At 40.9% G+C, this 27681-nt stretch overlaps 1 protein-coding gene and 1 long non-coding RNA gene across 9 annotated transcripts in view; one reads left to right on the top strand and one right to left on the bottom strand.

Moving 5' to 3' along the window:
* Nucleotides 1-962: 962 nt before the first annotated feature.
* On the top strand, nt 963-27665 carry LOC113594128 (uncharacterized). 6 transcript variants are annotated; one of them, XR_008298960.1, is made up of 6 exons: nt 963-1078; nt 21940-22042; nt 24794-25074; nt 25567-25684; nt 26788-26938; nt 27209-27665. It is a non-coding gene; the product is annotated as an uncharacterized LOC113594128 (long non-coding RNA). The 6 variants fall into 6 exon arrangements; XR_008298959.1 differs by having other exon boundaries at nt 24794-25210; XR_003414424.2 differs by lacking the exon at nt 25567-25684.
* PIK3R1 (phosphoinositide-3-kinase regulatory subunit 1) overlaps nt 19938-27681 on the bottom strand; it is a 365335-nt gene continuing 357591 nt past the window's right edge. For all 3 annotated transcript variants that reach the window (XM_053223535.1, XM_027040674.2, XM_027040683.2), the window contains 7 exons: nt 27450-27630; nt 27114-27239; nt 26244-26386; nt 25864-26040; nt 25697-25765; nt 24883-25053; nt 19938-23976 (listed from right to left, as the gene is read on the bottom strand). In XM_053223535.1, the coding sequence (XP_053079510.1) occupies nt 23787-23976; nt 24883-25053; nt 25697-25765; nt 25864-26040; nt 26244-26386; nt 27114-27239; nt 27450-27630 (1057 nt within the window). In that variant the 3' untranslated portion in view covers nt 19938-23786. The remainder of the gene's footprint in view (nt 23977-24882; nt 25054-25696; nt 25766-25863; nt 26041-26243; nt 26387-27113; nt 27240-27449; nt 27631-27681) is intronic.

Below are 27681 nucleotides of genomic sequence, written 5' to 3'. Positions count from 1 at the left end.
CTGAAAACCCTAGCCCCCATTGTGATATTTGGAGATGTGTTGCAGACTGAGTCTCGAGTTCTCTCTTGTCCAGCAAGAGAGCGGACACAGAATTGAATAGGGGAGTGCGGTAGGGTCCCCACCCTAAGGAGAGGGAAAAAAACCCCAAACCCTCAAGGCAACCTGGCTGTATGCGTAGGTGACAACATCCCTCACAACCTTGTAACATGAGACGCCTTCATCAGACTGCATGTTTGTGTGTTACCATATAGGGGAGACAAAGAAATAGAAAATGTATTAAAAAACCCATGCCACATGGCGTTCAGGGCTCACTTCTTTGGGTACAAACCCAGCTGAGCCGAGCTGGCAGGAATAAAGTTGCTTCCTGGAAAGAAAAGCCTCGGTGTCACGACTCTCCGTGTAAGAATCCTGCTACAAGAGAGCCTAATGTCCAGGAGGAGACCAGAGTCCCAAACCGGGCTTTCATCTCCCTATTTATTGAGCTCACAAGATGTTACCCACATGGTGAACTTGAGGAAAACAAGATCTTACACACGTGAACGTGGAGAAAAACAATCAGACAGTCATCATTAACTTGTGTGTGTAAGAAGCAAAGGGTCGGGGCGGGGTGGGGGGCATGCAGTTTGTGATCAAGGTAGATTGGCGCCAGGTGGAGGGTAATTTCCTGCAGGTGATGTAACAAGTTACTCGTCATCCCATTATAGTCTCTCTCGCTCGCTAACCTCAGGCGCTTTCGCCCCATGGTGGCGGCTTTCTGCCCCAAGCTTTTTTCTAACCCGTTTATGTAAGTATAAGGAATTCTTGAACCTATGTCCCCCCAGAGATGGACTTTTGGGAGGTAATTAGGGTCAGAAGAAGTAGGGAGATACTCAGGTAGGTGTCCTTTATGTAGAGAGACACCTCAGCTTTTGCTCCCTATACCCACGCACACACGCACGCACACACGCATGCGTGCAGGTGCAACAGAGGTCGTTAGAGCATGTAACAGACAGAGGCTGCCTGCAAGCCTGGAGAGGAGGCTTCGTTGGAAGCCTACCTTGCCAGCCTCTTGATCTTGGATTTCCCAGACTCTGGAATGGTAAGAAATACATTTCTTTATTCTCTTATTTATAAGCTACCCCAGTTATGGTGTTTTGTGATGACAGCCAGAATGAAGACAGGGAGTTTTTCTAAACTAGGTAAGGTTTCAGGTATCTCCTTTCTGAACCTTTGCCTAACTCCTCTCTCTGGCCTCCTGTAACTTACTGTTCATTCCTCTCCACTACATTTCTTACCATGATGATAGAGTTTGCTTTCACTAGCAGCAGACTGAGATCTTTGACGACAGCCACCTGTCTTCTTGGTCATTGGGCTTCCAGAAAGCCCAGTGTCCTGAATAAAATAGGCACTCAATAAAGTTTGTCAAATAAATCAGGAAGCCCTCGTTAGACGTCTCATCCTCGGCAGTGCAAGGAAACAGATCATCACCATGCCAGCAAAACCTATTTAAAGCCCTAAACCACGTGTTACTGGGCCTCTCATAAGATGACAGAAAATCGGAAGTAAAGTGACCAACACATTTTCTCCAGTGTGATGAAGTTATCCATACTTTTTGGTCTGGAAAGGCTTGGACTATAAATCACTGAACCCTGAAATAAACTCGTAAATAAATTGATTCCAGTAGGTTAGTCATAGAACGTATGGTATATTTTCCAGTCAAAACCATAATTCTCGTGAGCAGTCTTGGTGATGAATGGAGCTGTCCTGTAACTTTGCTCTTAAGGTGATGACGGTTGGTAGTTGGAGGTGGATTGTCCTGTTCTCGTATTATAGGCCGACCTCTACATGTGTCAAGCTAGGTGTAGCTTTAGAATTTTTTTATTTAACAACAAGCTAAGTCTGAGGTCATGCTTCAGACAGTTGTGATTGAGTGCTACACAAAGCAGAGAGAATTTCTAAATTTCCTTCTGGAGAGCAAATGCACGTAAGCTTGTTGGTGATTACTCATTTATCCCCCTTCCCTGCAAAGCCTTAGTAGTTTTCTGGGGAGCTGATTTATGACAGCAGTATCAAGCTGGAGAGAACAAAGTTCTCTTGTTCTTCTATCTGAAGTTTAGATGGCTATCAATTGTATCTATTTACACCTAAACGAACACACCAGGATTCTTTTACTGTTTTAGTTTTATTGAGATATAATTGACACATGGCACTGTATAAATTTAGGGTCTACAGCATGTTTTGACTTACATATATTATGAAACAATTGCCACAGTCAGTGTAGTTAACGTGCATCATCTGATAAAAATACAAGAAAGGGGCGTCTGGGTGGCCCCGTCCTTTGAGCGTCTGACTCCTGATTTCAGCCCAGGTCATGATCCCAGGGTGGTGGGTTGGGGCCTTGCTTGAGGCTCCCCACTGAGCATGGAGCCTGGGTAGGTTTCTCTCCTACTTCCCCTTCCTCTCCCCCTCCCCCTCCCTCCGTGCTCTCTCTCAAATATATTATATATAGATAATATATTTTTCCTTGTGATTTAATCTTAGGATTTGTTCTTAGGATTTATTCTTCTAACAACTTTGAAATATACCATACCTTGTTAACTCCAGCCATCACATTGTACGTTATATCCCTAGTACTTGTTTATTTTATAACTGAAAGTTTGTAACTTTTGACTACCTCATCCAGTCATCCCCCGCCCCTTCTCTACTAACCTTTCAACAAGTGTGAGGTGATTTTGTGGTTTTGATTTGTATTTCCCTAATGACTAGAAATGTTGAACATCTTTTCACGTACCTATTGGCCATTCATAGATCTCTTTTTGGAAAAAATGTCTATTAGGTCTTTTGTGCATTTTCAGTTAGATTAATGTTGTTTTGCTATTGAGTTGTGTGGGGTTTTTTTATATATATTTGGATATTAACTGCTTATCAGGTATATAGTTTGTAAATCTTTTTTCCCATTTCATACTCTATTTTTTCTTTTGTTGACTTTCTTTTGCTCTGCAGAAACTTTTTAGTTTGATATAGTCCCCTTGTTTACCTTTGGTTTTATTGCTTATGCTTCAGGGGTCATATCCAAAAACCATTGCCAAGACCATGTCTTGGAGCTTTTTTCCTGTTTTCTTGTAGGTTTCTGATGGTTTTCAGTCTTAAAATTTAAATATTGAATCCATTTTGAGTTAATTTTTGAGTGATGTAAGATAGGGGTCTGGTTTTATTCTTTTACACGTGAATATCGAATTTTCCCACCACCATTTATTGAAGATACTGTCTCTTCTCCATTGAGAGTCCTTGGCTCCCTTAGGGTTCTTTGTGGGCTTTCATTTCTGTTCTATTGATCTATTTGCCTTTGTGCCAATACCATCATATTTTGATTACTGTATCTTTATAGCATAACTTGAAAGAGGAAGTGTAACATCTCCCACTTTGTTCTTTTTCAGGAGTACTTTGGCTATTCAGGGTCTTTTGTGGTTCCATATAAATTTTAGGATTTTTTTTTTCCATTCCTATAAAAATACCTTTGGAATGTTGATACGAATTGCATTGAATCTATACATAGCTTTTGGTAGTATTAATTCTTTCAATCCATGAACACTGATACCTTTGCGTTTATTTTTATCTTCTTTGCTTTCTTTCATCAATGACTTGTAGTTTTCAGACAGAGTTCATTCACCTCCTTGGTTAAGTTTATTCCTAAGTATTTTATTGTTTTTGATATTTTTGTAAATAGAATTGGTTTCCTTATTTCTTGTAAGGACAATCTGTTGTTAGTACATAGAAAAACTGCTGAATTGTGAATGTTAATTTTATATCCTGCAATTTTACTGAAATCATTGAGGAGATAGAGCAATTTTTTGGTGGAGTCTTTAGGATTTTCTTCATGTAAAATCATGTCATCTGCAAATGTAGGCAATCTGACTTCTTTTCCAATTCTGATTGGAAGTTCTCTGGCAAGGACTTCCAGTATTATGTTGAATGAAAGTGGTGAGACTGGGCATCCTTGTTTTGTTCTTGATCTTAGAGGAAGAACTTTGTACATCTCATCATTGAGTATGATGCTAGCTGTGGGTTTATCATTTATGACCTTTATTTATGTTGAGAGATACTTTGTTAAGAGTTGCTGATCCTGAATGGATGTTGAATTTGGTCGAATGCTTTTTCTGTGTCTGTTGAGATGATAAGTTTTTTTGTTCTATTAATGTGTATTTCACATCGATTGATACATATGTTGAACATTCCTTGCATCCTAGGTATAAATCCCACATTATCATGGTGAATGATCCTTTGAATTACTGCTGAATTTGGTATACTAGTATTATATTGAGAATTTTTGTGTCTGTATTCATCTGAAATGTTGATTTGTAGTTGCCTTTCTTGGTAGTGGGCTTTCTAGCTTCGGTAGAAGGCTAATGCTAGCTTTATTTTTTTTTTTTAATTTTTTTTTAATGTTTATTTTTGAGAGGGAAAGAGAGAGAGAGACAGAGTGTGAGTGGGGGAGGGGCAGAGAGAGAGGGAGACACAGAATCTGAAGCAGGCTCCAGGCTCTGAGGTGTCAGCACAGAGCCCTACATGGGGCTCAAACTGATGAACCATGAAATGATGACCCGAGCCAAAGTCAGGTGCTTAAGCAACAAACTGAGCCATCCAGGTGCCCTGGCTCTTGCCGGCTTTATAAAATGAGTTTGGGAGTATTCCTTCCTCTTCATTTTTTTGGGAGAGTTGGAGGATTAATGTTAATTCTTTAAATATTTGTAATATTCACTAGGGAATTTATCTGGACCTGGGCTTTTCTCTATTGGGAGATACTGATTCAGTCTCTTTACCAGTAATTTTGTTTTTTCTTTTTTTTTTTTTTTTGTTTATTTTTGAGAGAGAGAGAGCATGCGTACACACAGGGGAGGGGCTGAGAGAGAGGGAAATATGGAATCCGAACAAGGCTCCAAGCTCTAAGCTGTCCTCACAGAGCCGACATGGGGCTTGAACTCGCCAACTGCGAGATCATGACCTGAGCCAAAGTCGACACTTCCCTAACTGAACCAACCAGGCACCCCTATTAATAATTTGGTTTATTCAAACATTGTATTTTTTCCTGATTCAGTCTAGGTAGTTTGTATGTTTCTAAGAAATTTGACCTTTCTTTTTCTTCTAAGTTGTCAGTTTCTGCACAGAAGGTGCCCTGGATGCAAGCTGGGGGATGCTGGGGCTCCCACTGCAGAGGGTGCCCTGGCAGGTGAAGCTTACAGGGGCATAGATAGGGCATTCTGAGGCACTCTACTTGGAGGCACCCTGGCAGAGGAGCTGTAGCCAAAGCAGGCACAGGCCAGAGGTTTCTAGGTGCTTCATGAGGGGGTTGCCCTAGTGGGGCAAGCAGGCATGGGCTGTGGGGTCCTTGGGTGCTGTATACTGGGAGTGCCCTGGCACATTGTCTGGAGCTAAAGTTGTAGAGGTCTAGAGTGTTCGAGTATGCCTTGAGTCTGTGTCTTTGGCAAGATGGCTGGAGCTGTGGTGAGCACTGACCGTGGGTGTCCTGATGTACACCACCCTGGGGCCGCTTTGGTGGAACAGCTGGGTCTGGTGAGCGCTAGGAGCTGGGGGCTCCTTGAGACAGTAGGCTGGGTAGGGCTTCTGAACCCTCCCCCTGTCTGTGATATTAAAGTGGAAGGGGAGTGTAAACTGTGGCATTTCCCAGTTCCACTGACCCAAAGAGAGTTTCAGCAGCTCCTCCACTGTTTGGCAGGGTTTTAGGGCTGGATATTTATTGATATTCTCCTTCTTTTAAACCACGGCTTTTGGAGGAGATGAGTTCAGGATCTTCCTACCTTACCATCTTGGACTGGAATTCTCCCTTTACCATTTCTTGTAAGGCTCTTTCAGGGTGATGAACTCCTTTAACTTTTGTTTGTCCAGAAATCTCTGTCTCCGCTTCAATTTTGTGTGATGCTCACGGTTGCAGTTTTTTTCCTTTTAGCCCTTTGAGAACATTGTGGCACTCCCTCTGAGTTGCAAAGTTTCTGCTGAAAAATCAGCTAGGAGCTTTATATGGATTTGCTTGTAGGTAACTAACTGGTTTTCTCTTACTGCTTTTAAGATTCTCTCTTTAATTTTTGACTTGGTTTCATCTTGTTTGGAGCTCTCTGTGGTTCCTCAGTCTAGATGTCTATTTTCTTCCCCACATTGGGGATGTTTTTCAGCTATTTCTTCAAATTAGAACATAAACTGAGAGTGAGAGTGAAGGGATGGATATGTGTGTGTGTGTGTGTGTATGTATGTGTGTGTGTGTATATATATATATACACATATATACATATACATATATACATATATACATATATATATATGTATATATATACATATTCCAAGCTTTTTGTTGGTTACCATTTGCTTGAAATATGTATTTTTGTCTCTTCACTCACAGTTTATGTTAAAATTAAAGGTTATGTTAAAGTTAAAATGTGTGTCTTGTAGGCAACATCTTATTGGATCTATTTTTTAAAAATTGATTCACCTGTTTCATGTCTTTTTATTGGCAAATTTAATCCTTTTGTGTTTAAAGTAATTATTGATAAGTAAGGACTTACTACTGGGGTTTTTGTTATCGTGATTGAACATTTCTATACAGTGCTTATCATGATGTGTGTACTCTTAATCCCCTTTATTATATCACCCCTCCCCCGACCTACCTCCCCTTTGGTAAACATCAGTTTCATCTCTAGAGTTAAGAGTCTGTTTTTGGTTCGTCTCTTTTTTTGTCATTTGTTTTGTTTCTTAAATTCCACAGATGAGTGAAACCATACAGTTTTTATCTTGCTCAGACTCATTTCACTTAGCTTTCTACTATCTAGATCTCTCCATGTTGTTGCAAATGGCAAGATTTCTTTCTTTTTTATGATTAATGTTTCGTTGTATATCTGTGTGTGTGTGTGTGTGTGTGTGTGTGTGTGTGTGTGTGTGTGTGTATCTATCTGTAGGCACTTGGGCTACTTGCATAATTTGGCTATTGTGAATAATACTGTAATGAACAGAGGGGTGCATATATGGTTTTGAATTAGTGTTTTTGTATTCTTTGGGTACATATCAATTAGTGGAATTGTTGAATCATGTGGTAATTTTATTTTTAATTTTTTGAGGAACCTCCAGACCATATTCCGCAGTGGCTGCACCAGTTTGCATTCCCATGAAAGTGTAAGAGGTTCCTTTTTCTCCACATCCTCACCGATACTTGTTGTTTTTTTGTTTTTAGTTCAGTCATTCTGACATGTGTGAGCTGATAGCTTATTGTGGTTTTGATTTGCATTTCCCTGTTGATTAGTGATATTGAACATCTTTTCATGCATCTGTTGGCCATCTGTATGTCTTCTTTGGAGGCATGGTCTTCTGTTCATTTTTAATTGGATTATTTGGTTTATAGGTGTTGAGTTGTACAAGTTCTTATATATTTTGGATGCTAATGCTTGGATGTGTCATTTGCAAATAGCTTTTCCCATTCAGTAAGTTGTCTTTGAGTTTTGTTGATTGTTTCCTTTGCAGGGGGTTTTAATTCGATGTGGTCCCAATGGTTTATTTTCACTTCTGTTTCCCTTGCCTCAGGAGACATACCTAGATAAACGTTGCTGTGGCTGTGTCAGAGAAATTACTGCCTGTGCTCTCTTAGAGGATTTTTATGATTTCAGGTCTCAAATTGAGGTCCCTAATTCATTTTGAGTTTATATTTGTGTGTGGTATAAGAAAGTGGTCCAATTTCATTCTTTTGCATATAGCTGTCCAGTTTTCCCAACCCCACTGTTGAAGAGACTGCCTTGTTCTTGCTCCCATTGTATATTCTTGTCTCCTTTGTCAGATTAATTGATCTTATAATTTTGGGTTTATTTCTGTGCCTCTATTCTGTTCCATTGATCATTGTGTCTACTTTTGTGCCAGTACCATACTGTTTGTATTATTATATCTTTGTAGTACCTCTAGAAATCTGAGATTGTGATACCTCCTGTTTTGTTCTTCTTTTTCAAGATTGTTTTGGTTATTTGGGGTATTTTATGGTTCCAGACGAATTTTAGGATTGGGGTATTTTATGGTTCCAGACGAATTTTAGGATTGTTTGTTCTAGTTCTGTGAAAAATGTTGTTGGTGTTTTGATAGGGTTTGCATTAAATCTATAGATTGCTTTGGGTTGTTTGGACATTTTAACAATATTTCTTCTTCCAGTTTGCGAGCATGTAACATCTTTCTATTTGTGGCATCTTCAGTTCTTTTTATCAGTGTTTTTCAGTTTTCATAGTATAGGTCTTTTACCTCCTTGGTTAAGTTTCTGTATGAGTGTTGTTTCTTGTCCAATTGTATATGGGATTGTTTTCTTAATTTATTTTTCTGCTACTTTGTTATTAGTGTATAGAAATTTAATGGATTTCTGTTACTGATTTTCTATCCTGCAATCTTACTGAGTTTATCACTTCTAATAGTTTTTGTTGAAGTCTTTAGAGTTTTCTATATACAGTAGCATGTTATCTGCAAAGAGTGAACGTTTTATTTCTTCCTTAACAATTTGGAAGCCTTTTATTTCTTGTCAGCTTGCTGTGGGTAGGACTTCCAACACTATATTGAATACAAGTAGTGAGAGTGGACATCCTTGTCTTCTTCCTGACCTTAAGGGAAAAGCTTTCAGTTTTTCACCATTGAGGATAATGATGGCTGTGGGTTTTTCATAGATGGCCTTTATTATATTGAGGTATGTAACCTCTAAACCTGTTTCGTTGAGGGTTTGTATCATGAGTGAATGTGGTACTTTGTCAAATGCTTTTTCTGCATCTATTGAAACAATCATAGGGTTTTTGTTTTTTCCTTATTGATGAGATTTGTCACATTGATTGATTTGAGCATATTTAGCCTCCCTTGCATTCTGGGAATGAATCCTACTTGATCGTGGTGAATAGTTTCTTTAATGTATTGTTGGATTTGGTTTGCTAATATTTTATTGAAGATTTTTGCATCTATGTTCATCAGAATTACTGGCTTCTAGTTCTCTCTTTTTTTGTGGTGTCTTTATCTCATTTTGGCTTCAATGAAATAGTGGTCTCATAGAATGAATTTGGAAGCTCTCCTTCCACGTCAATTTTTAGAATAGCTTGAGAAGAATAGGTATTTACCTGTCTTTATTTATTATTACTAACTTTTTTAGAAGGGTGAGGGGACTGAGGGAGAGGAAGAGGATCCCAATTTGATTTCACGCTCAGTGCAGAGCCTGATGTGGGCTTGATCCCACAACCCTGGGCTCATGACCTGAGCTGACATCAAGAGTTGGACACTCAAAACTGACTGAGCCACCCAGGTGCCCCAATAATTAATCGTCTTTAGATATTTGGTAGAATACACCTGTGAAGACTTCTGGTCCTGGACTTTGTGTGTTGGGAGTTTTTTGATTATTGATCCAATTTTATTGCTGGTAATCATTCTGTTCAAATGTTCTCTTTACTCCTGCTTCAGTTTTGGTAGGTTGCATGTTTCTAGGAATTTATCCGTTTCTTCTAGGTTGTCAGTTGGCCTATAATTTTTCATAATATTTTCTTATAACCTTTACATTTCTGTGGTGTCGGTTGTTCTCTTCTTTGATTTCTGATTTTGAATACTCTTTATTTTTTTAATGACAATGGGTAAAGATTTATCAATTTTGTTGATCTTTTCAGAGAACCTACTATTTACCATTTCTATTTTTTTTTTTTAGTTCCTGTTTTTTTTTTTTCTACTCTAATTTTATTTCCTTTCTTCTGGTGTTGGATTTTGTTTTGTTTTTCTTTTCTAGATCCTCTAGGTATAAGGATAAGTTGTTTGAGATTATTCTTCTTGAGTAGGCCAGTATTTCTTCTTTAAACTGTTCTCAGACCAGCTTTTTCACTGCATCCCAGAAATAGTGGACCACTGCGTTCGCAGTTTCGTTTGTCTCCATGTGTTTTTTGATGTCTTCCATGATTTTGTGATTGACCCATTTATGGTTTAGTAGCATGTTATTTAACCTCAACATATTGGTGTTCTTTCCAGGTTTTTTTCTTGTGGTTGATTTCTAGCTTCATAGCATTGTGGTCAGAAAAGATGCATGGTCTGACTTCATTCTTTTTTGCTTTTGTCGAGACTTGTCTTGTGGCCTAATTTGTAATCTCTTCTGGGGAATGTTCCTTGTGTACTTGAAAAGAATATGCATTGTACCATTTCAGGATGGAATGTTCTGAATATCGGTTAGATCCATCTGGTCATTCAAAGGCACTGTTGCCTTGTTGATTTCCTGTTTAGATGATCTAAATGGATTTACTGTTTGATGGATGTAGACTGTTAACATTCCCTACTATTACTGTATCACTATCAATTACTTTCTTTATGTTTACTATTAGCTGCTTTATGTATTTGGGTACTTCCATGTTGGGTGCATAAATGTTTACAATTGTTATATCTTGTTGGATTGTTCCCTTTATGATTATATAGTGTCCTTCTTCGTCTCTTGTTACAGTCTATTTTAAATCAGTTGTGTTTGTTATAAGTACTGTTACTTTTTTTTCTCTTCCATTTGCATGATATATGCTTTTCCATCCCTTTACTTTGAATCTGTATGCGTTTTTTAGGTCTGAAATGAATCTCTTGAAAGGAGCGTATAGATGAGTCATCTTTTTTTTTTTTTTTAATCCATCCTGTTACTCCATGTCTTTTGGAGCATTTAATCCATTTATATTCAAATTAATTATTTATAAGTATGTAACTACTGGTTTTTTTGTTTCTAGTATTGTTATTTTTGTAGTTCTTCTCTGTTCCTTTCTCATGTTTTGCTCTCTTTCTTTAGTGATATACTTGGATTCGTTTCTGTTTTTGCATATCACTCTTTTTGATTGGTTACAGTTAGATTTATGTATAACATCTGCTTAAAGCAGTCTATATTAAATTGATGGTTGCTTAAGCTTAAACCCATTCTAAAACCACCAAATTTTTACTCCTCTGTCTGCTCCATATATTAAGTATATGGTGTCATAGTTTATATGTTTTTATTTTGTGCATCCCTTGATTGATTTTGTTTTTGTAGATACAGGTAATTTTACTGTTTTTGTGCTTCCTACTTGTCTTAATCCTACTAATGACCTTTTCTTTCCACTCAAAACTTCCCCAGTAACATTTCTTGTTGGGCTGGTTTAGGGGTCATGAATTCCTTTAACTTTTGTTTGTCTGGGAAACTTTTTCTTTCCTTCTATTCTTAATGATAGCCTTGCTGTAAAGTGTATTCATGGTTGCAGGGTTTTGTTTGGTTTTTTTTGTTTGTTTCATCAGTTTGAATATATTATGTCACTTCCTTCTGGCTTACAAAGTTTCTGCTAAAAAATCAGCTTACCACCTTCTGGGGTTTCCCTTCTATGTAACTATTTTCTTTTCCCTTATTGCTTTAAAAATTCTCTTTATCACTACTTTTTGCCATTTTAATTACTGTGTGTTTTGGTGTCGACCTCCCTGGGTTGATTTTATTAGGGGCTCTCTGTGCATCCTCAATCCATATTTCTGCTTCCTTCTCCAAATTTGGGAAGTTTTTAGCTATTATTTCTTCAAATAAATTAAAAAAAATTTTTTTTACATTTATTTTTGAGAGACAGAATGAGACAGAGCGCAAGCAGGGTAGGTTAGAGAGAGAGGGAGACGTAGAATCGTAGAATCTGAAGCAAGCTCCAGGCTCTGAACTGTCAGCACAGAGCCTGATGTGAGGCTTGAACCCACAAACCATGAGATCATGACCTGAGCCGAAGCCAGACGCTTAAGTGACTGAGCCACCCACGTGCCCCATCTTCAAATAAATTTTCTGCTCCTCTTTCTTTCCTCCTCCTGGGATCCCTATAATAATAAGAATGTTATTATGCTCGGTGGTGTCACTGAGTTCCTTTAGTCTATTTTCATTTTTCACTATTTTTTTCTCTATCCTGTGGAAGTTGATTGCCTTTCATTACTGTGTCCTCCTAGTTACTGATCCATTCTTTGGCTTTCTCTAGTTTACTCTTTATTCCATCTAGTGTATTTTTAATTTCACTTATTGCATTCTTCATCTCTTACTGGTTCTTTGTGTTTTCCATCTCTTTGCGAAGGATCTCACTGAGGTCCTCCACTCTGTTCTTAGGTCCAGTGAATATCTTTATGACAATCAGTATAAATTGTCTATCAGGCATATTACTAATCTCTGTCTCATTTAGCTCTCTTGCTGTGATTTTTTCCTATTTCATTAGGGGCATATTCCTCTGTCTCCTCATTTTGTCTAACTCTCTTTATCTGTTTCTATGTGTTAGAAAAATCAGCTGCATCTCCTACTTTTGAAAGTAGTGGCCTTATAAAGAAGAGTTCCTGTAAAGCCCTGAAATGCAATGTCCCTAATCGCCAGAATCTGGTGCTTTTGGGGGTGTCTCCTGTTTGTGTTGCATGCACTCTAATGTGGCTGAGCCACTTTTTCCTTTATTCCAGTCATTTGCAACAGCCTACTTTGTTATGGGCAGGGTTTGGTTCCTTCGTTGTTAGTGAGCTAGTCTGGGGCCACGTTGGCCTTGAGTTGTGTCAGATCGGCCATTTGCCAGAGATGGAGTAGCATGTTTTCCCTTGACATGCTTTTGTTGGTAGGCAGGCCCTGCAGTCACATCAGATGCATGCCACCATTCCACTGCTGGGGCTGCATTTGGACTGGTGTGTGTGGTTTTATTCCCTTCTCCCCAGAGTAGAAGTCACTTTGTAGTGGTTTTGACCCCTGTTGGGGCTGTTTGCACCGCCAGGCTTGTGACACTGCTTTGGATGGGCTCCAGCCACGGGTGCATTGGAGGGGGGAAGGTTTGCATGAGAACTTGGGAGCAGGGTGGCAGTGTTAGCATGGTTTGCCCAGGTCTGCTATGGGAGGGGACCTGGACCAAAACCCTGGCTGCAGGGGTCATGGCTGCAGGAGAATGGCAGTGCAGGGCACTATTAACAAGCTAGGTTAAGAGTGTTGATGTTGCACTGGTTCCTGTAGATGTCCATGTATCTAGGCTGGGAGGTGGGGTAGAAGAAGCTCTTTTGTTTTTGGAGAAGGCTCCCAATGATCCCTGCCCCCTCCAGCACATGTTCTCAGATTAGTAAACACACCTTCCTTTCCTACATCCCAGTTGTCAAACTATTGTTTCTGTGTTGTACTTCATCAAGACTGTTTGTTGTGCTATGTCTTGAAGGGCAGGGACTCAGTTTCCTCTCACCCCTCAGCTGTCCTAGAGCCAAGACTGCAGAATTTTAAAGTTCCTTGTGTTAAGTCTGCGGATGGTAAGAAATCCTGCATGTTGGCCCCTCTAGTTTTCAAAGCCAAATGTTACAGGGATTTGTTTTCCCTGTGCAGGCTCCTCGTGCCTAGGCCCCCTGGTGCAAGTGTTTTTGTTGTTTCTCTTCCCTGCATCCACAATGCCCTTTCCTTCTGTGGACAGTCTCATGGCTCTTTTTAGCTCCCGATGGTGTCTCTGCCCTTCCTACCCACTTCAATTTGGCCTCATCTCTACATGGGAGCTGTGGAGAGTCTGTTCTGCCGGTGTCCACTTTTTTTTCTAGGTTATTTACACTGATGTGGGCATTATGTATTTGTATCCATCGGATGATATGAGCATAGGATCTTCCTACTCTGCCATCTTCCCAGGGAGTTTCTTGTGAAATTACTACAGGCTTTTCCCAAGTTACCTTGAGGTTTACATAAAATATCTTAAAATTAACACTGCTTTATTTTAAACTAATAACAACTTCAATAGAATTCCTAAGCTTTGTATACTGTTAGTTCTTCTTCCCCTCACATTTTAAGTTATTGATGTTACAGTTTACATATTTTTTTTAATTTTGTGCAATAACAGACTTTTGTACTTAGGGTTACGTTTTTGTATTTGTTTTTTAGCTTTTAAATTAGAATTATAAGTGAATTACAACCATTACCATATTATGGAATCTAACTTTGACTGTGTTTTTACCATTACCAGTAGGTTTTACACTGCTTTCTTAGATTTTTATGTGTTAAATAACATCCCTTTATTTCCACTCAAAAAACTCCATTAGCATTTTTTTAATGTTTATTTTTGAGAGAGAGAGAGAGAGAGAGAGAGAGAGAGAGAGAGAGCCCAGCAGGGGTAGAGAGAGAGAGGGAGACCCAGAATCTGTAGTAGGCTCTGAATTTGTGCTTATAGCTCAGAGCCTGATGCAGGGCTTGAACTCACAAACTGCAAGATCATGACCTGAACCAAAGTTGGATGCTTAACTGATTGAGCCCCCCGGCGCCCCTAGCATTTCTTGTAAGGCAAGTCTATTGGTGTTGAATTCCTTCAGCTTTTGTTTAGGAAAGTCTTTATCCCTCCTCCATTTCTGAAGGACAGCTTTGTTAGGTACAGTCTTCTTGGTTGGCAGGTTTTTCCTTTCAATATTTTGAATATGTCATCACATTATCTCCTGTCTAGAAAAATTTCTGTTTAGAGAACTTCTGATAGACTTAATGGGGGCTCCCTTGTCATTCTTTTCCTGCTTTTAAAATTCTTTGTCTTTGACTTTTGACAATCTAATTATAATGTATCTTAATGTAACCCTATTTGGCTTCAAACTTTTTGTGGTATTTTTGCCTCTTGGATCTCAATGTTTATTTCTCTCCTTATTTTGGGAGAGTTTTCAGCCATTATTCCTTTAAATATCCCTTTTGTCATTTGCCTTGTCCCTCTGGAATTCCATGAGAGTAATGTTTCTTTGTTTTTAAAGGTTCTGTAGGCTTTCTTCACTCTTCTTGGTTCCTTTTTCTCTTGGTTCCTCTGACCGGTTAATTTCAAATGTCTTACATTTCAGATTGCTGATTATTTCTTCATAGTTGGGTCTGCTTTTGAAGCTCTTTGTTGAATTCTTCAGTTGAGTAGTTATATTTTTCCACTGTAGGATTTCTGTTGGATTTTTTTTTGATGGTTTCTATTTATTTGTTGAACTTCTCACTTTGTTCATGCATTATTTTCCTAATTTCATTTAGTAGTCTCCGCGTTCTTGTAATTCATTAAATTTCTTTAAGAGGATTATTGTGAATTCTTTGACAGTTCGTACATCTCCAATTCTTTAGGGTGAGTTATTAGAGTTTTATTAGTCTCCTTTGGTGGGGTCATATTTACCTAACTTTTGATGATCTTTGATTTCTTACATTTGTATCTGCACATTTGAGTGAGTGTTTTCCTCTTCCGGACTTTGCTGGTTCCCTTTGGCAAAGACAGATTTTGACAAGCCAGTTGAGTTTGGGTTCTGGGACATGGCTGCCAGTAACGTTCTTGGGCAGATGGGGTCTGGTATTAGGGTCTATTTTGGGGTGAGGCAACTGTTCAAGCTCTGAGGTCATCAGGAGGAGTGGGAGGGATGGTATGACACTGAGAACAGTTGTACAGGACTGCTGTTTTGGTTCTGTGCCCAAGTTAGGCTACAGGATGGGCCCCAGAGTTGCCTGGATTTTTTGGTCAGGCTTATTCTACAGTTGGATTGGGTACTCTACTCAGAAGTTGGTGGGGCTGTGAATTGGTTTCCCTGGCCTGGCAGAGCAATAGGATTGGTTCCAGGGCCTGTTTGGCTCATTGTTTGGGGATCCAAATTAGGCAAGCATGCACACTGAATATCCTGGTCAGGCGGGGCCCTGGTGTTGTTCTATAGACATGAGTTACGCTCTCTGTGCAAGTCCAACTGTAAGCAAGGCTCTTGGATGGGTTATGCAGCCCCTGATGTGTTTCGGTAAGGTTCTCTGGTCAGGCAGGCTGAAGACTGTATACACCAGAAAGACAGTATATGAATTAGTTTTTCTTCCTAGTGCAGTGGGAGGAGGAAGTCCAAGGCCACTAAAACTCTTTGTGGTCTTGATTTAAGTTGACCTATGCCCCTCGATCCCAATCACAACCCTGACTTTTCTCTGAGGGTGATCAGCTTAACTTGCCTATCTCCTGGCTTGAATGATGCTGGACTATACAGCCTCCAGGTGTTCTCATCAGCTCTTCCTTTCAGATGGGGCTGAGGGCCATGCTCTGCAGTGGATGGGGCTATGACTTAGCCTTTCTGCCTCGGCATAGGCAGACCAGACTTCAGATCTGGTGAGACCTCTTGTTTGAGAACTCTAATCAGGCAGACTTGCACCCTGTAAAGTACCTTGGTCAGACTACACTCCCGGCTTGGTTTTGCAGATGAGCAAAACTGCTGGTTGGGAATGACTACTTGGGCTCTACTGGTAGGAATCTGGTCTGCCAACATCCAAGTGCTGGTTGATGGAATCCCCTCCCCTTTTCTCTGTTATGATTAGATTCCCAGGGTTTACGTCCTGTAGAATCCCCTGTGATCCCTATGGGACAGAACCAGAATAGCGGCTCTCAAGAACTGCCCCCAGTGCTGCAGGGCTGGATGCCACCCCTGGGCTCTCTTTTTGCACTGGAAGACCTGTAGGCTCAGGGGAGATCTCTTGACATGCTGTGGCGCTGGCCTAGGGGAAGGGCACTGTGGTCAGAAGGTAGCTGTTCCTCTTACCCTGGTAACGCAGTCTATCTTGTTCTCTGCGGTACTTGGGGTGCTTTAGCATTCTAGGATTCTTTCAGTGCTGTTTTTTTCACGAATAGTTGTTAGTTGTGACGGGGAGCAAAATCAGGAATGACCTATGTCCCGATCTTGGTTATGTCACTTGCTGATAATAGCATTTCACACCTGTGAATAGTAATCTCATTGTGATTTTGACTTATTTCCCTAATGATTGGTGATATTGACCACCTTTTCATGTGCCTTCAGTCATTCATTTGTCTTCTTAGGAAAAATTTCTATTCAGGTCCTCTGCCTATCTTTAAACTGGATTATTTGGGTTCTTTTTGCTATTAAGTTTTATGAGTTCTTTACATATTTTGGACATTAATCCATTCCTTCTCATATACATAGATTGAAAACATTTTCTCCTATTCTGGAAATTGTCTTTTCACTTGGTTGATAGTTTCCTTTGCTACGAAGAAGCTTTTTAGTTTGACGTAGTCCCATGTTTATTTTTTACTTCGTTGCGTGCGCTTTAGATGTCCTATCCAAAAATGTATTGCCAAGACCCATGTCAGGCAGCTTTTTCCTGTTTTCTTCTAGATGTTTCATGGCCTCCAGTCTTACATGTAAGTCTTTAGAAAATTCTTATTTTTAGGCAGACTTTAAGGGAGAAGTTCAGAAAAAAAGTTTTTAATGTGTTGAGACGGTGTCAGTTACAACATGACTATAGTCTTGGCACGTCCTAGAGGATTTGGTAGGCCACGTTCTCTGACTCAGTGCTTCATGCTTTGGAGAGTCAGTGTCATTTCCCAGTATGCTCACCTTCACATTATTGAGAACTTAACTTCCTACTTGGAGTCACCTGAAGTGTAACCTTAAGACTTCAGGTAAATGGACCCAAATTTTGCTAATGCATTCTTGGCCATGGTCACTGGCAACACAAGGGGCCAGTTCTCAATAAACTTCAGTGATCTGCAGTCACCATTTATGTTGTGGGTTAACGGAAAACCAGGGGATTGAATAGTCTCAGTCTACTAAATCACACCACAGTCTCTGGGACTCCTTCTAGAGCATATTTAGACTCACAACTTTATTTTACAGGTAAGGAGTTAGAGGCCTACACAGGTGAACTGAGTTGACCAAGTTCCCACAGCTAATTAAAGACCGAAGACAAGACTAGATCTCCTAAACTGAAAATCAGTCTATTTTCTGTATAGGCCCTATGCTATGAATGTAAACTATATCATAAAGTAAAAATATGTTTCTGTCACTCAATAATAGTAGTGGCTTCTAATGAAAATACTGGTAGTACTATTTCAACAATCAGATGATGTTAACTAGTGATTCTCACACTTGAGTTTGCATTAAAGTCAGAGAACTGGGGCACCTGGGTGGCTCTATCGGTTAAGCGCCCGCCTTTGGCTCAGGTCATCATCTCATGGTTCCTGAGTTCAAGCTGTATGTTGGGCCCTGTGCTGACAGCTCAAAGCCTGGAGCCTGCTTCGGATTCTGTGTCTCCTTCGCTCTCTGCCCCTCCCCCACTCGCACTCTTTCTCTGTTTCTCAAAAATAAACATTGAAAAAAACCTTTTTTAAACTGGAGAACTTGTGGAAAAAGGTTGCTGGGCCTACTCTCCGTTAGTAGTTTGAGGGTGAGAACCTCGAATTTGCACTTGGGACAGGTTTCCAAGTAGTGCTGATGATAATGCTGTTGGTCAGGAACCTCTGGTCGAAAGCATACCTTTGCCATTTCCTGCCATTCGTTACTGGTCCCTTGTGCACTGTCCACCAGTGGAAACCACATCTTCAGCGCCTCATCGGGAAGAGTGACCTGTAAACTTTTCTTTGATCTTCCTAGCATTTCCCATTGGAAGGCTGTGACAGCGTGAAGAGCTTTGGCTTGAGTCACACGGCTTAGTGTTCCACTCTGCTCTGTTACATGATTGGAGTAAATCATGTAACATGTCTCCTTCAGTTTCTGATCGTAGAATGGCAAGCTTGTCTTCAAACTCACAATTGTGGAAGGATTATATGAGATGATGCATATACAGTATTGAATGGAACTTACATGGTTTATCAATCAAAGGTCAGCCAGGAAAAAAAAATTGTAGCTGTGATAGGAAGAATTGAATGACGAGAATAGGTTACTCACATGGTGGAAGGTCTCAGAAACCAGACAGGTGGGGGTGAGAGAATCCTGAGGACTAGCAATAGCCGATAGCTGCCACCACCCCTGGGGCCAGACTAAAAATGGCAGAAGGCACTGAGGCTCTATGTAACTCAGAAGCCAGAGGCTTCTTCTGAGAGGCAGAGCATCCTGGGGCCCCTCTAAACCTTGGTCGGGAGGGTTGATCTGGCAAACGTTAGTGCCACGGGAGGACTCAGGACCGAGAAGCCAGATGGCAAAAGACACTGGGAATGTAGTTCTCTGGGATACGGAACGGAGCAGGGGAAAAGCAGGAAGGGAATCAGAGTTCCTGCCATACTCTGTTAGTCATTGTTGCCATGACTGTATTTACGTGCCCTTCTCATTTCCATTACTAGACCATGCCTCCATGTCCAGGACCCTCGCTGTGCCTACATAGTGACTGAGTGCCATATACATGCAAAGTAGCAGGCTGCAAATTCACTCAGCAATAAAACAAATAGGAAAGGTACTGCAGATTAAGAATGGTTTGTATGTATTAACTAGATGCTACAATGAGAAACCTCACTCTGGAGTGTAGCTTTGCTCCCTAAGCCTCACGCCACATCCCGTGTCACACTTAGGCGTGTTGAACAGTGCCTCAGGCTGTCCTTGTCCTGTGGGTGTTCAATATATGCAGACTGCAGAATAGAGACAAAACCAGCAGGTGTAACAAAGTGGGATGGATGGATGGGGAAAGAATTGAGGGACAGTGGCCATTATAGCAAGAACATGCTTTGCAATGGTATCACATCACCTAGAGGTATCTTCTTTTCATCATTGAGAATATGGTGAAACTATGCCAGTAACACTAACCCATTATTCCTGTGAAGGGGTATCTTGCGATAATGTGGTAATAGGATGAAAACGGAGGTGGGAAGCCCTGGGAACAGCAGTGACGTTTGTTAACCAGAAGAGCAAGAGAGCAATTTTAGAAACGCTTCTTAGGTGATCACTGAAACTTCAAACCGTAACTTCAGTTTCAAAACAACCTTTATTCTGTTTGAAGACCTAATACAATGCATCAAAGCAACTTAAAACAACAAGACATAGCTCCATTGAATCTATAGCTTGAACAAAATGTCAAGGAGGCACACTCCCCCCGCCCCCCCACCCCCGTTGCCTTGTAAAGGCAAAATTACAACTGACCATGACATCCTCCCTCTCGTCAAAAGACCAACTTTATTTTAACAATGTCATATAAACAGATTTGTAAAAACATTGAACAGATCGTAGCTTTTAAAAAATACACACATATAAATGAGTTTTTTTTGTTTTGCTTTTTTTTTTTAATTTTTTTTCTTTTTTTTTTTTTTTTCTTTTTTTTAATAGCAGCATCCCGGGCAGCTAATGCTATCTCATGGTGACAAGTTTAACCTTAAGTTGAATAGTGTTTCCAATGAACCCAATTCTGTTCCCTTGCTACTCATAATACTAATATTTTATACAACTAGATTTTTAAAAAGTGGGAATTTGGTATTTTCAAACTTTGTCCCATGTGAGGCATTGTGCTTTAAACTGCCCCTTTCTTAAAAGGCCCTGCACTCAGATTTCAGGGTCTGTTCTCCAACTACTTGGATACCATGCATAGCAAAAGCACAGGTGTTAAAACCAGCAGAGTTTTTCTCCCATTAAGGAACATCAGTAGGACTCCCAAACACGTCACTAGTTCATAACCAGTTATATGACAAAGCAATTGATTCCCCACAGTGACAGCTCACATAAACACATTGTGACTCGACACACCGAAAATGAGTATTTCCAAGTTAAGTGAGTCATCCAGTCCAGCTCCCCCAAAGGAGTAACTTTTAAAAGCAGAAAAAAAGCCAAAGAATTATGAACTTCTCACTTCACTTGCAAAGTTTTCACCTTTTTAAGACAAAGCAACTTCAAAGGAAAAAAAAAAAAAAAAAACAACAAACCACCCATACACATACACAAGAATTGTACTAGACATTTGCTTGTTATGTACTTGAACTCGACGACTGTGGATCTGTTGTGGCTGAAAGGTGTACTGGAAACAGTCCATGCACATATACATATATACATATATCAAGGGCCGTGAACTTGTCAGATGTTGCAAACACATGCTTTTTGCCTTTTCACACGGTTCTGATTTTTCTTCCGTGTGTACGATCAGGTCCCGGTGCTCCCACTTGTACAGCCCTATCCCAGCCTCTCTGCAGCTAGCTTAGCGTCTGGCTTTTATCTTTAGGATGCTACACTGGGTGGGGAGAATCAATGCATGCATAAAAGCATGTTATCAGGAATGCCTCTGCTGTATCCATTCATACTCACGAGCCACTCAGTGTTATTAGGAGAAGACTGTCTGATTGAACGCAAAGAGCCCTTCTGGTCAAACATCTATAAGGACGAATGTGGTGGGTATGCCACACGCAATTAAAAAGGCGTTTGGCAGAGATGTAACATCACAGATCTAGTGAGTTACGACATAACAGGGAATGACGAATCCTGCCTCTGCTGTTCAAAGAGAAACTTTCCTCTTGCATTTATGTTTGCGAAACGCAAAAATAAGGCAGGTGCCTGAATACCATGCCACCTCACCAGAGTGTTGAACCAGAAACATTAACAAAACTTGGCATGAAACATTCCATCTTCAGTCTTGTATTTCAGACAGTAAATGAAAATTCTACCTAACAGCATACGTGGATGTGCTATCAAAAAAACCCCACCAAAATGCTAGTTGATAAACCACTCTTAATTAGTCGTCAGACTTGTGTGTGAAGGGGAAGGGTGTTTTTAAAGTTGACACTTACAGACTACACCCAGGGGGATCCTCAGTTGTGTGATGAGAGGGAGGCGGTCAGATCAGTACAGTCAAGTGTGAAGGCTGACAGTCTGGCCGTAAGACTGACTATTGCTCTTGGTATGGATAGCATCATAGCATCATGTAAAGAAGAAAAAAATACATTCTACAGTTGATGAAGTCAGCGGCTAGACTGATTATTTTCAGAAGAATTTTTAAAAGGAACAACACTGAAAACCAAAACAAAAACCCCTCCCCAGTGTCAGAAAGCAAGCCGTGGCTGAACCACTCCTGGGAAAGGAAAACTGTGATTTTTTTTTAAGATCCTGTTTGACCCTACCCGGAAAGGGACCGTCACACTGATCCTGTGCTGCTCCCCCCACAAATGGACAGTTTCCGTGGAACAGAATGGACTTTGCATATGTCAGTCAGGGAGAGAGACCTCTCCCTCTTGCCCAGAATTGGAAAGAACACTCTAAAACCTCTTCCTTTCCCCACAGTGACGTGTAACACACACAGTGACTCTGATGAATGAGAAGCACTGTCAGGATTCCTGAAGCGGCCAGGACCTTAACGAGCTCGACACAGCCCAACGCGGTAACGGTGAGGATCCTGTTTATTTGCTTTATGATCTCAATTGAATGGAAAGCGAGGAAAATAACACATGGGCGGATCGAAAATAGTTTTTCAGATCATGCTTCTTCCAAAATGAGGGTTTATGGTTGCAATGGGTAGTCTAACGTTGGAGAGACACACGGTCTAAATGCAGCGATGATACCTTGAAAACAGTGGTCCAAACAAAGGCGGACACTGCCCCAGGAGGCTCCCTTTCTTCCTAAGAACTAGATGCTCTGACCTGCTCCATGGCGTTAGCGTTCCAGTAGGTCTTGTACTTGTAATTAATGTGTAATAACTCGCAGATCCAAGTGGGAAAAGAGTGAAGTAGTTACTCATTTCTCTGTAATCAGGAGAAAGTGCAAACCATCCTAGCCCGCCCTCCCCCCACCTGTACATCCCTTTGCTACCTCTCCCCCCCCCCCACCCCCACCCCAGATTCAAGAAGTTCACAATTCTTAATGAAGCACACATTACCTGGTACCGTATTTTAAGAGTTTTGAAACAACATTGTTGAACTCAGCAATACTTTGTCATATTCATATATCTTTCTCTTTTTTTTTATTGAATAAAGCAGCTTTGAAGCTTATCAGGCACTGCCCAACAAAACATTTAGTCCACAAAAATCTGTTATGAACTTTTTAACCTTGGGCTAACAGCCAAGTACTCTGTACAAGAAAAAGTGTAAAATAATTCATAGTTTTAATTCTGAAGCCATTTTTGTTTTTTGTTTGTTTTTTTTTTTTTTTTTACTGGCATCCTGTACACATTTCTTCTTTAAAAAAAAAATCACAAAATGAATATTAACAAAAAAAAATTAGGGACAATAATATTTTCAGGCAACAAAAATTGGGATGGGGTAAGCTTATTCTGAAGGTACATTTAAAACTGAGAACAATGAAAATTAAGATTTGCATAGCACTGTGAATTTAGTCTTCAGGAAAACAAAACAGAAGCTATTTGGTATTGATACAAATCCATCTATTTGATAGTTAGTCATCCATTGTTATGTACATATTTTATATAATGAATGTCCTTTAAAGTCCGGTTTTCCAAGCTCCATTTTTCTGTTGGTGTGGTGGTTTTTACAGTTTAAAGGAGACACTTTCTGGCATTCAGCTACACCAGAATTTCTTCTGAACATACGTGAGCGGACGTTCTCCCAAAACGTCTCTGGTGAGCCCAAGTGCCTTTCTGCTACATACCGTTCATTTGTTAGAAAATGAAATAATCCACAGTGCGATGTGTCTGGGTCCACCGTGCACAGCCCATACCCAGGCTGAAGCAGCCCGGCTCGAGCGTTCCCAGGCCAGGGCTCTTGAGCCCGTCCACCCTCTGGTCTACAAGGTCCCAACTTTGAGCTGGTAAAGCTTCAAAAAGCATTAACAAGCACCATGGTTAAAGGCCTCTTTGTCCCTGCACGCAGAGATTTTTGCATTTCTTTTTCTCTTTGTGTCGTGTGTCCTTGTGGCTTTAAATTAAACCAAAAAATAAAAAATAAAAAAAAAAAAATTTAAAAAAAAGGACAAGGACTCCAGAAACGTGTGGTCCTGGCACAGTGCTAGGCTGCGTATCTTCCCCTCTACTTTTTTGTCGAAAGCTCGAGTCCCATCTGAAGGCAGATGGCTGCATTTCCTCAGCTCAATTACAGGTCAGGCTGGAGAGGAGCCCTGTGCTTTCCAGAGGCCTCGGGGTGGTTGAGCTCCAGGAGGAGGATCAGAGGACAAGTGCTTCATCGCCTCTGCTGTGCATATACCGGGTAGGCTAGTGTGACGTTGAGGGAGTCGTTGTGCTGCACGAGGGAGGTGTGTTGGTAATGTAGCACCAGCTCTTTCAGGGAGCTGTACAGGTTATAGGGCTCGGCAAAGCCGTAGCCAGTTGCCGTTTTGTTGATGACACAGTGCTTCACTTCGCCATCCACCCTGCAGAGGACAGAGAGAGAGAACAGGGTTTTCAGAAAAGGGTCCTCGTGAAAAAGTACCTTCTGCAGGCCTTGCTCCAGGAAGGGAACACTCCCCGGGGAGCTACGGGCTTGGGCTGCTACCTCAGCTTCCCTGAGCCACTGTATTCTCATCTTGAAGGTGGCAGACGTGTCACAGGGTGACTTTGAGAAACGAGATCAGGTAGAGGACAAGCGCACTACCATCACCGACGGCCCTGCCACGCGAGCAGAGCTCTACGGTTAGCAGAGGCGTGAATTTATCACGTTGCATTTATCCTCAACTCTCTCCCTCCTGTTCAGTAGGAATATTTCTCCGGTTAAATGGAGGGAGATGGCTGGGTGCAATTTTCAGAACCTTTCCTTCCCAGAGGACACTCGCTTTTCTTAACTCATAGTGATCCGAAACTTAGTGTTCATAGTATTCCCCAAACACATGGGACATAAAAGGAAAACGCGCCACATGCCAGAAAGGTCTTCTCTTGGGTACACTGATCTCAAGGCCAATGACCTCTCTCTCTAGCTGTTGGGCCCTGTTCCTGGTGCAGACTTGACCTGCGGGTGGAGCTCTCTTGTGAATTCCCTCATATTCTAATGCTATTAACCTTGGGAAGTAAAACAAAAAACCCCCCCCCGTGTTGCTACTTCCATTTTAAAGATGAGAAGATCGAGACTGCTCATGATGAGACGAAGGAGTTGGTGAACGGAGACCCAAACCCCAGTCTTTGACCTCAACAGCAGGTTTCTATGCTGCTGCCTAGACCTGAAAAACATTGTATCTTTTTTACTTCCTACTCTAGGTTATGGCACTGTGAGGTTCTTCGAAGCTTGGTTGGCTGAATGAATGAAACACGTCTGCAGCTGTCTGACAGGAGAGAAAGATACGTACACTACCGAGCAGGCATAGCAGCCCTGTTTACTGCTTTCCCGGACCAGGAAGGTGCCATCTCGCTTCCCCCGGAGTAGGTTTTCAGCCTTGTTTCTGTTGCTGCTGCCGACATTCCATGTCTTCTCGTCGTGGTGCGGCAAATCCTCATCATCCTCCACCAGCGAGTATTGGCTAAGGAGGCAGGAGAGAAAGGTTGGACATGAAGCCCTGGGAGAGGTCACCTCTCCCACCGAGCCCGTCAGGCCAGCCACCGCGGCTCTGACTCAGGCGGCACTTGGCCGTGGAGCTCAGCCTTCCATGTGACCTCCCTGGACAAAGAGCCCCAGTAGTAAGAGTCTTCCTCTTTGTAAGTCAGGAGCTACATGTAGGCAGCTGGGCAGAGGGGAAGGTATCAAATGATCCTGTTGGTCCAGTTCAGATCAGGAAACCGACTGACTAGGAGGACTGCCAGTTTCTCATGTAATTCAAACAAAACCCAGCCTTAAGCTTTAGAGATACACTGAACAGAATTGTGTCCTTTTTTTCCTCCCGACTGTTCCAGAAACCCACTGGGGATTTTTACAGGTTTGGGGCCTTCCTTCTAGACAGAGTCACTCAATTGCACTGTGGGTAAAAACTAACTCTGCATCCTTCACTAAACTTTCCTTTTTTGTAACATTCTGGAAAATGCGACGTGGTTTACAGAAGATGTTCCAAACTCCGTGAAATTCCTCCCTTGGTCTGCAAACAAAGCAAGTCACGAGTTCTCTTACCATGAAGACCCCCCCACCCCCGCCAGCCCCCGGGCAGCCTCCCACCTACGGTGAGTACTCACTCTTCAGTGTTCTCATTGCCCAGCCACTCGTTCAGCTTCTTCTGCCGAACACCTTTCTGAGTCAACCACCTGGAAGACAGTTAGAAAAGGAAAATGCATTAATCATGTATCCTTGGTTTGGGCAACGGCCGGTCATTTGCTCCCAGGGTTCTGCCTCGAGGACTTACATCAAGTATTGGTCTCTTGTCTTTCTCAGCTGAATGAGGTCTGGTTTAATGCTGTTCATGCGCTTGTCAATCTCCCGATACTCAGCTGCCTGTTTCTTCAAGTCCTCCTCCAGTCGTCTTCTACTGTCCACAATTTCGCTGATGCGAGACTTCAACTTTTCATAATTATGCATAATCCTATAGGCAAGAGTAAGGCATAGGTCATGACCTGCTTCACCACAATGGTTTCCCACAGCTTATAGAAAGTCAGAAAGAATGCTTTCTCGTGCTGCCATTTTTAAAAATTATTCAAAGGGCAGAAAGCAAGATCATCTTTCAATAGTTTTGGAGGATTTGCATTATTATCTTGAATACAGGGACAACCCTCATGGTTCACCAACCTTTGTATTTCTTTCTCATTGCCTTCCCGTTTAAATTTTTCTATGTATTCTTTGCTGTACCGTTCTTGGCTTTGGCACTGCTCTTCAAATATTTTTATGGTTTCATTAAATGCTTCAATAGCTGTTCTTTTCATCTGGATTTCCTACAACACAATGTTTAATAAGACAATGTCATACCTTTCACAGAACGGATAATTTGTTATTGTGAGACACTGCCGGGACATTTGATGGTATTCCTGTCTAGCATGGAAGGGACTGTGTTAGCAAGGAAGGCCTCTAATTCATAAAACCCATTAAAATAGTATCACAGAAGCACACATTTCCTTTGGGAATTTTCCCAGTCTATGAAAGCAGACTGCCTAACAATTTCCTATAGTTTTCATTTTAAAAGCCATTCCCCTTTATCAGCAATTTAAGGAATCCATGTTGCCTTCTACTCCCTCTGGTGGTTCTAGATACATCGTAGCCTAGAGAAGATTACCTCTCCAGGAAAACATTGTCATAAATGGAGCTTCTATACTTGTTTTATTTTTTTTTATTACAGGGCATCAAAAAGTTAAATCTTCATTTTGGAGGTCAGACAAGTTTGTGGAACTTTGAGTTGTTACGTCAAATCCACTTGAAACTCCCAGCGACCTCTGCAATTATCATCACGAGAACTTCTCATTCTGACACTTACGAGCTTCATTTAAAAGGTTTATTAGAGATGCTATGAATATTAAACAATGATCTGCAAATACATGATCTTTCTCCCCACTTGATGGGCAAAACCTCAACTTTACTTTCTTTTTCCTAAACCGAACTGACACATGTTCGATTCTAGTAACTAAGAGTTCTGAGATTTTAATTTGATTTTAGCAAAAAACTCACCTGGGAAGTACGGGTATAATCTTCATATAATCTATCATATTCCCGACTTTTTTCTTGAAATTGAGTGTTATATTCATGTAATTTTTTCCCTACAGCTTCAATATTATCTTCTTTGACAACTTGATCCTGGAAGAATGAGAGATGGGAAGAGAGAAAACTTCAGTTCATCGGCTATGCAGTCCAGTAACTGGCCATTCTCAAACTGTAATTTTGTGACCACAGGTATAAAGTTTTTGAAATTTTATTACATGCAATTCACCTGCTTCACAATGTTTTCTAAGGATTTGAAAGTGTCTTGTCTAAACATTGTAATGTGAGCATTTCAGTTTTGAATACCTGTTGGTATTTGGATACTGGATAAAGTAATTTCACGTCCAGTTTGGGATTGTACTGAGCTAGGGACTCATTCCGGTAGTGGTTTATTAGTTCAACCACAGAGTTGAAGGTTAGTGGGTCAGAGAAGCCATATTTCCCATCTCGGTGAAATATTTTGATTAACTTGTTATTTCCTCCTTTCCTGTAAACACAATAAAATAAAGGGCATTATTACAATCTTCTTTAGAAATGT

The sequence above is a fragment of the Acinonyx jubatus genome, chromosome A1 (genome assembly GCF_027475565.1).
Source record: "Acinonyx jubatus isolate Ajub_Pintada_27869175 chromosome A1, VMU_Ajub_asm_v1.0, whole genome shotgun sequence".
In the NCBI taxonomy this organism is placed as follows: domain Eukaryota; kingdom Metazoa; phylum Chordata; class Mammalia; order Carnivora; family Felidae; genus Acinonyx; species Acinonyx jubatus.
The sequence above is the reverse complement of the archived record's forward strand: the minus strand, read 5'-3'. Positions and strand labels throughout refer to the sequence as shown.